Consider the following 9,601-nt stretch of genomic DNA (forward strand, 5'->3'; position numbering starts at 1 on the left):
GGATGGAAAGCACTACTCTACATAGCAACTGACGCCGTGGTCAAAGTCGGAATTGCCACAAAGCACCTATTAAGACACCCGACCCTCTACTGCCATCTGGCGGCTAAAGTGGATGGTGCAACCGTCCCATTTGTCACGTTTCATGTGTCAGGCCATATGAAACCCCTTCTTACTTTACTGCATGCAATTGCATATATTTTAAGCAACAAATACTACGCTAGCATACATTCTGAACATGTTTGTTGAAATAAAAATAATTACTTAAATATCTGCGTGACTTATGATTTTAAAGCAAAGTTATCCATTGAATTGTAAACTGTAAAAACAACAACAGAACAGGATCAAACATTACAGGGAGACAGAACAGGATCAAACATTACAGGGAGAAAGAACAGGATCAAACGTTACAGGGAGACAGAACAGGATCAAACATTAAAGGGAGACAGAACAGGATCAAACATTACTGGGAGATAGAACAGGATCAAACGTTACAGGGAGACAGAACAGGATCAAACATTACAGGGAGACAGAACAGGATCAAACATTACAGGGACACAGAACAGGATCAAACGTTACAGGGAGACAGAACAGGATCAAACATTAAAGGGAGACAGAACAGGATCAAACATTACAGGGAGACAGAACAGGATCAAATGTTACAGGGAGACAGAACAGGATCAAACATTACAGGGAGACAGAACAGGATCAAACGTTACAGGTAGACAGAACAGGATCAACCATTACAGGGAGACAGAACAGGATCAAACATTATTGGGAGACAGAACGGGATCAAACATTACAGGGAGACAGACAAACATTACAGGGAGACAAAACAAGATCAAACATTACAGGGAGACAGAACAGGATCAAACATTACAGAGAGACAGAACAGGATCAAACATTACAGGGCGACAGAACAGATTCAACCATTACAGGGAGACATAACAGGAGACAGAACAGGATCAAACATTAAAGGGAGACAGAACAGGATCAAACATTGCTGGGAGACAGAACAGGATCAAATGTTACAGGGAGACAGAACGGGATCAAACCTTACAGGTAGACGGAACAGGATCAACCATTACAGGGAGACAGAACAGGATCAAACATTACAGGGAGACAGACAAACATTACAGGGAGACAAAACAAGATCAAACATTACAGGGAGACAGAACAGGATCAAACATTACAGAGAGACAGAACAGGATAAAACATTACAGGGCGACAGAACAGGATCAACCATTACGGGGAGACAGAACAGGATCAAACATTATTGGGAGACAGAATAGGATAAAACATTACAGGGAGACAGAATAGGATCAAATGTTACAGGTAGACAGAACATGATCAACCATTACAGGGAGACAGATCAGGATCAAACATTATTGGGAGACAGAACAGGATCAAACATTACAGGGAGACAGAACATGATCAAACATTACAGGGAGACAGAACAGGATCAAACACTACAGGGAGACAGAACAGGATCAAACATTACTGGGAGACAGAACAGGATCAAACATTACAGGGCGACAGAACAGGATCAACCATTACAGGGAGACAGAACAGGATCAAACATTATTGGGAGACAGAATAGGATACAACAATACAGGGAGACAGAACAGGATCAAACGTTACAGGGAGACAGAACATGATCAACCATTACAGGGATACAGAACAGGATCAAACATTATTGGGAGACAGAATAGGATAAAACATTACAGGGAGACAGAACAGGATCAAACGTTACAGGTAGACAGAACATGATCAACCATTACAGGGAGACAGATCAGGATCAAACATTATTGGGAGACAGAACAGGATCAAACATTACAGGGAGACAGAACAGGATCAAACATTACAGGGAGACAGAAAAGGATCAAACATTACAGGGAGACAGAACAGGATCAAACACTGCAGGGAGACAGAACAGGATCAAACATTACAGGGAGACAGACAAACATTACAGGGAGACAAAACAAGATCAAACATTACAGGGAGACAGAACAGGATCAAACATTACAGAGAGACAGAACAGGATCAAACATTACAGGGCGACAGAACAGGATCAAACATTACTGGGAGACAGATCAGGTTTGCTGACGGGTCTGCCAACTTCCGGCGCTCCTTACAAAAAAGGTGAGAAACAGTTAAACACAGGGGAGGAGGGTGAGAAAATAAAATATTCAGTCACAGTCTGGACCCCTGGAGAGGGGGTCCAGACTGAGGCCAAGGGAAAAAAACCTCATAGCCATAGCACACATAAAAATGTGTGTAAGAGGGAAACATCACACATCAATGAAGACAAAGGACATTAAAGACATTAAAGGCCTACTGAAATGAATTTTTTTTATTTAAACGGGGATAGCAGATCTATTCTATGTGTCATACTTGATCATTTCGCGATATTGCCATATTTTTGCTGAAAGGATTTAGAATAGAAAAACGACGATAAAGATAGCAACTTTTGGTATCTGACAAAAAAAAGCCTTGCCCCTACCGGAAGTAGCGTGACGTGGACAATTGAACATATCCGCAAAGCTCCCTATTGTTTGCAATGATGGCCGCCAGATCTGAGAGCGATTCTGACCGAGATAGCGACGATTTCTCCATTAATTTGAGCGAGGATGAAAGATTTGTGGATGAGGAAAGTGCAAGTGAAGGACTAGTGGGGAGTGGAAGCGATTCAGATAGGGAAGAAGCTGTGAGAGGGATAGAGCCATATCGCTTTGAACCCGACGCTGATGAAGACGGTCAGGAGGACGCTGCTGCTATTGATGCTGGAGGAGCACACGACATAGATCGCCTTGAGAATACAGAATGGTAATATGTTATTTATTTATAGACTAGTTTTAGTTTGTGGCCTAGTCTTGCACTGTTACTGTTAGTGTTACAACTTACACCCCAGGCCTATCTATACACTAAGTATCTATCATTGACACAATGTGTTACTGTTAGTGTTACAACTTACACCCCAGGCCTATCTATACACTAAGTATCTATCATTGACACAATGTGTTACTGTTAGTGTTACAACTTACACCCCAGGCCTATCTATACACTAAGTATCTATCATTGACACAATGTCAAACCTAATTAATTACCCATTATTTCTATGGGCCACAGCTCCATATACCGGCAATACTAAAAATATGCATGCAGATTAATAAGATCCACAACAAGACAATGATAATATTAATTATTCCACATGTTTGCAGATTGCAGGTGTCAATAATATGAATTGATTTACAAATATTATGAACATTTCTATTTCCAGGTGTACATGTCAAAACTGTGTGAACATGGAGACAGTGGCTGAGTGTGTCTGCTGTAGTGAAATAGAGGCAGTGACCAGAACGATGGAGGAGGAGGGGGTGAAGACGTGCATCATAGACCACCATGGCTTTCCATCTGTGTGTCTGGATGAATGGGTGCTGCAGACAGCGTATAACGCCTACAAACAGCAATATGGCATGCTGCAGCAACAGCAAAATGAGTGAGGCACTAATAAGTTTAAATAATTCTTTATTCTATCAACCTTTGGAAGATAAGTCAGAATGAGCACTTTCTTATCTTATTCTTATTCTGTGAAATGTACTGTGCTACAATGCACATGACATTATATATCATAGAAGTATTACATAGATGGACCGTAGATGTCAACAATATTTACAATTTACTGCAACAGTAAATGACAAATGAATAGAATGCATGACAATGTCTTTTGAATCTCAGAGAACAGTGAGTCACTGTGTATCCATGTCCGGATAATAACAGCTGCCATCATTTGCTACTTGCAGGCGGAGACGACACACAGCCTATCGACAGTTTGTCCGCTTCTGCTGGGGATATCTGGGAAAGGACATAAGGGTGGTACTACCAGCTTGTGTAGTACATAAGATTAGGACAACATTCCCATCGATGGACTACACGGGGTTCCAAGACGTGCAGTGACTGCAACAGAATCTACATGGCCACTGTACTTAATCAATAAAATCAATCAATCAATCAATCAGTCAATCAATCAATGTTTATTTATATAGCACTAAATCACAAATGTCTCAAAGGGCTGTACAAGCCACAACGACATCCTCGGTACAGAGCCCACACACGGGCAAGGAAAACTCACCCCAGTAGGACGTCGATGTGAATGACTATGAGAAACCTTGGAGAGGACCGCATATGTGGGTAACCCCCCCCCTCTAGGGGAGACCGAAAGCAATGGATGTCGAGTGGGTCTAACATATTAGTGAGGGTCCAGTGGAGCCAGCAGGAGGCCACCCCGAGCGGAGACGGGTCAGCAGCGCAGATGTCCCCAACCGATGCACAGGCGAGCGGTATACCCCGGGTCCCAACTCTGGACAGCCAGCACTTTATCCATGGTCACCGGAATAACCCCTCCACGTGGGGGGGGGGCAGAGGAGAAAAGAAAAGAAACGGCAGATCAACTGGTCTAAAAAGGGGGTCTATTTAAAGGCTAGAGTATACAAATGAGTTTTAAGATGGGACTTAAATGCTTCTACTGAGGTAGCATCTCTAACTGTTACCGGGAGGGCATTTCACACTTACCGAAGCGACTCCTGTGCTTGGCGATGGCTTCCTCCTTGTCTGGCTTCTCCAGTTCATCGCAGAGGAAGGGAGGCACATCCACAGTGACGCTGAGTGGTGTTCTCTCGTCAGGGGTCTGTCTGCAGCCAGCAACAACCTCCCTGATCAAGTCATCTACGTAGCCTGCAAAATACAATTGTACATGTTCCTGCTCACAACATAATATACTCATGGAGAGTGAAACTTGACAGTATTATTATCATGATACAAAGTGTCAAGTGTTTACATGTTTTGTGTCCTCTACACTTACGGTATGTTGGCTCTGTCGCGATTTTCTTGACCACATGGCCCCCTGCTTTATACTTCGGGTAGCGTACTGCATAGCGCTCAGCACCCGCTTGTGTAGTGGCTATAGGGCGGCTCGAATTTTCGTTCCAGTGCAGCCCAGCAAGCAGGTTCCTAGGTGTGGTAACAGAATAATGTAATAATTAGTACTAAAGTATGGCACACACTAGTGACACTTAGATTAGTGTGGAAACATACCTGCACAGCATTCCGATGTATGAGAAGACATACATTTTCGGTGCGAACTGTATAAGATAAAAGACACTTTATTCAGTCATGCGTCCATACAATGTGTGTGTAAATTTATAAATTGTTTGTAAATTTGAATACAAATGTTTGTGTATTAAACTGTTAATAGTCAGCTATTAAAGCTTGATCTCCTGCAGTAATGAAGCTGTTTTGTTTTCAATGTTAACACCACGCCAGAATTGTTTGCAATCTTTCTCACCAAGATGCCAGCCACTATGTTGGACCTCCAACATTCTCTTGCTTACACTGACTGTATCAAGGCTTCATTTAGTATGCTCTAGTATTTTGCTCCCTGGCCACCAAAGTCCTAGTGGCAGGTGGTAACCACCGACACCACCTACAGGCGATCAGTCTAATTCTCACCTGTATGATAAGGCTATGGAACGCCTCCACCTTGGAAGTCTGGTGTTCACCCGACAGCATGGCGATATCTTTTAGCAGGGACTTGTTGTTGACCACCTCCTCCAGTTTCACTGCTGAGCGTGAACCTAAACATAAATTTAAAATAGAACAACGTTTCTACAAAAATGTTCCAGTCAACTTAAACTGGTTATTTACTTACAAGTTTATCTGAATTTTTTGACTTTCAAAAGATGTGCAGGAAAATACTGCTAGTCCCTCACTGCTTTCGGGCAACTTATTTGCCTACTCACTTTGTTTGAGCCATTTCTTTTGCCGTTGCAGTTGTCCATGAGTACAAATTGGGAAGAGGTCGCCATGGTCCTTGTGGATGTTCTGAATGTGTCGCTCCACAGACTTCCACTTGGCAACCAGAAGTTCCCCCTCTCCAGGCGGTGTAGACACTGCTGCCCAGTAGAGGTGGTTGATTATACTTTGCACCCAGGGCTTCAGGTCTTCACAGTCCTTATGCTTGGCGATGGCCTTCAGTTTCTTTCCGATGGCTACAAACAGAAAAAAACAGAAATTTGTGGATTAAATACAATATCGCATTCATCTGATCACTGATATGTACACACTACTTCACAACTTGTCATGCATACAAATAATCCAACTAACATTTTGCAACATGCCAGATGTCATAGCAGTGCCGTGTATTGGGCATGTTTTCACGAATCCATTTAGCGATCTGTCTGTGTCTGTCTGTCACCAGCACCCCGACATCCAGGTCCCAGCTGATCAGCAGTTCCACCATCCTCTTCAGTCCTTCCATCTCCATATGGTAGCTGCCAAGACATTCGTTGCTCTGAAATATATATAACAGAAAAGGAATGAGCAAAGAAAAAAATGAAAAAGGGGCTTAGTATACATTGAAATGGTTAATGTTATTAGACAAATTTACTAGGATAATTCTGGAAAATCCCTTATCTGCTTATTGTGTTACTAGTGTTTTAGTGAGATTATATGGTCGTACCTGTACAACCTGAAGGTCGAGAACCACATTGGCCACAAGCTCCATTGTGGTGTAGGTACCGAACTTGGCGCTGTGTCCCGGACTGTCTGCTCGCCCATCACCACCAAGGACGAGGGGTCGGCCTTCCACCTGCAGCATGGTGAGGTGCGTCCGTTGCTGTTCCTCCCACACCTTTTTGATGGCTGGCTGCAGGATGAGCTCCTGGTGGTTGAAAAATGTCCTCTTCACATACGTGACCACTCCGATGCTGTTCAGCACTTGCAACACCTTGCCAGAAGATGCCCCAGCGAAGAGGATGCCAGCAGACAGCAGGATGTTGCCCGCGGCATAAGGGCCAATGTTTGGCTGGCTGCTCCAACTACTCCTCTGGTCACATGATGCACATTGAAGAGTCATGGTCAGCTGTGTACCGTTCGAATCCCAAGAAGGGCTTATGTCCTGGCTGCCACAGACTGGACAGTGACACCACTTGACGAGACTCTGGAGGCACGACTCAAAGATGATGTACTTCGGTTCCTTGTGGCAGCCCTCTTCATGCATCTGGTGAGTACATGGGCGATCTGGCGACCCGTCAGATTGACACGGATCCGATGTCGTTGACTCACTCGGCACATAGCTGTCATCGGAAGAACCACCAACAAAAGGCGCAGTGGGACTTGATGCTGGTCCTTCATCAAACAATGCAGGAGGTGGTCGTAGCTTGGCTTGCATTCCAGACACACCTGGAGCTGCTATGTTAGTCTGCATCTCGGGGCTGTCAGATGGAGCTGCTACACTTGACAATGGGACTTCACTAACCCTGGCCGGCCGAGCTCTAACCCTCTCGAGGATATCTGGGGTCACCTGGTGTCCTAGCAATAAAATCAAGCACAAGTTGTTTTATATAATCTGTTAAAATTAAACTAGAATCACATAATAATTATTGTCTTTGAATCACCTAATTTATCTGTCTACTCTACTCTGCACAGGCAGCGTGCAATGTGTACTGTGATGTGCAGAATCATGTTCGTCACCGAAATAGACATACCCTTTGATCTATGATGTATTTTCCCTGTTTGGGTGCTCTTGCTACTGGTCATTGCTGTTGGTGCTGTCCCAATCGGTACCCAGTCCGTCTGGCATCCTTGTTCTCTTGTATTTCCCTGGAAATGGAGAAACAGCTACATGTAATATGGATACCTCATTTACATTAATTATGAATACTTTTGGATTGGGCTTGAACTGTAATCCATTTGAACATTGATTAGGAAAACAAATCGAACCTGATCTTGATCGCCCTCCTCATCAGGCAAATCTAGTGCCATTGCCATTGGTTCATCCACCGCATCCGCCACTGATGCCGTAGTCGTACTGTCCATGATCTGATCTATTGTCTGTAAATGTACAAATGTACAATACTTTATATTATTGTCTATTGTAATCTATTGACAGTATTGACACTATTGACAGTAATGTCAGTAAATGTACGATACTTTATACTGCAGAAGAACTTGACTAGAACTTGAAGCAATAATTATATGTAGACTATTTTATTGTTAATTTATTTCATTGTTCATGGAGTAGTCCAGTGGTTCTCAAATGGGGGTACGCATACCCTTGGGGATACTTGAAGGTATGCCAAGGGGTACGAGAGATTTTTTTTTAAATATTATAAAAATAGCAACAATTCAAAAATCCTTTATAAATATATTTATTGAATAATACTTCAACAAAATAAATGTTTAGAATTAAGTTCATGAATCCAGATGGATCTCTATTACAATCCCCAAAGAGGGCACTTTAAGTTGATGATTACTTCTATGTGTACAAAATATTATTTATAATTGAATCACTTGTTTATTTTTCAACAAGTTTTTAGTTATTTTTATATCTTTTTTTCCAAATAGTTCAAGAAAGACCACTACAAATTAGCAATATCTTGCACTGTTATACAATTTAATAAATCAGAAACTGATGACATAGTGCTGTATTTTTTTTCTTTTTTTCAACCAAAAATGCTTTGCTCTGATTAGGGGGTACTTGAATTAAAAAAATGTTCACAGGGGAAAATCACTGAAAAAAGGTTGAGAACCACTGGAGTAGTCTATGACTGTGTGTGTTAGTTTTGGTTGATTGATTGAGACTTTTATTAGTAGGTTGCACAGTGAAGTACATATTCCGTACAATTGACCACTAAATGGTAACACCCCAATAAGTTTTTCAACTTGTTTAAGTCGGGGTCCACTTAAATTGATTCATGATACAGATATATACTATCATCATAATACAGTCATCACACAAGATAATCACATTGAATTATTTACATTATTTACAATCCGGGGTGTGGAGGTGGGGGGGTTTCAACAATTGAGAACAAAGAAATGGATATTGGAACAGTGTAGTCTGACTATGAAAACTGGATATCAAGATTCTTACCCTCTTCCTTTCCCTTTTGGCAAATGCAGACCTCATGTGCCCAGTCTGTCCGCTTGTGGAGGGGGTAGGGTGCTCCGGACTTGTCCGTGGTCTATCGAAAATAGTTGGCTTCGCACCTTTCTTCAGCACGAGTCGACGAGTGCTGATTCCCATTTCTGCCATTCGCAAGGGACCCTCTTCGAAACATGATCTTTCGAAATGTTCGCTGCATAATACACTGTACTTCGTATGTGTCGTCCAATCCAACCGTGTTCGCTTGACTTCTTTGTTCCATAGTAAAGCTTGGCCGCCATCTTTTGGGAAAAGAAACAATGAAACACCGGTTGTGTTTTGGTTTGTGTTGCTACATCCAGCAGCAACACACCGCTTCCCTACAACTCTCTTTTTTGCAGTCTCCATTGTTAATTGAACAAATTTCCAAAAGATTCACCAACACAGATGTCCTGAATACTGTGGAAATTAGCGATTAAAACAGAGCTGTTTAAATTGGGAGGGACCTATTCCAAGATGACGCGTTCAACTGCCTTCGTCACGCGCATACGTCATCATACCGCGACGTTTCAGCCGGATATTTCCCGGGAAATTTTAAATGTCACTTTATAAGTTAACCCGGCCGTATTGGCATGTGTTGCAATGTTAAGATTTCATCATTGATATATAAACTATCAGACT

General features: G+C 42.4%; 2 protein-coding genes across 2 annotated transcripts; one reads left to right on the forward strand and one right to left on the reverse strand.

Moving 5' to 3' along the window:
* Nucleotides 1–2,402: 2,402 nt before the first annotated feature.
* LOC133664255 (uncharacterized) lies at nucleotides 2,403–4,936 on the forward strand. The gene is made up of 3 exons (XM_062068755.1): nucleotides 2,403–2,823; nucleotides 3,278–3,496; nucleotides 3,801–4,936. The coding sequence occupies exons 1-3, from the start codon at nucleotides 2,558–2,560 to the stop codon at nucleotides 3,952–3,954; spliced, it is 639 nt and encodes a 212-aa protein (XP_061924739.1). The 5' UTR covers nucleotides 2,403–2,557; the 3' UTR covers nucleotides 3,955–4,936.
* Nucleotides 4,012–9,393, reverse strand: LOC133664254 (uncharacterized). Its single transcript, XM_062068754.1, has 10 exons — nucleotides 8,930–9,393; nucleotides 7,777–7,887; nucleotides 7,542–7,656; nucleotides 6,515–7,365; nucleotides 6,160–6,346; nucleotides 5,796–6,044; nucleotides 5,506–5,630; nucleotides 5,092–5,138; nucleotides 4,859–5,007; nucleotides 4,012–4,731 (listed from the first exon to the last, which is right to left on the reverse strand). The coding sequence occupies exons 1-10, from the start codon at nucleotides 9,326–9,328 to the stop codon at nucleotides 4,544–4,546; spliced, it is 2,421 nt and encodes an 806-aa protein (XP_061924738.1). The 5' UTR covers nucleotides 9,329–9,393; the 3' UTR covers nucleotides 4,012–4,543.
* Nucleotides 9,394–9,601: the final 208 nt, after the last annotated feature.

Source organism: Entelurus aequoreus, linkage group LG14, assembly GCF_033978785.1.
Source record: "Entelurus aequoreus isolate RoL-2023_Sb linkage group LG14, RoL_Eaeq_v1.1, whole genome shotgun sequence".
NCBI classification, from domain to species: domain Eukaryota; kingdom Metazoa; phylum Chordata; class Actinopteri; order Syngnathiformes; family Syngnathidae; genus Entelurus; species Entelurus aequoreus.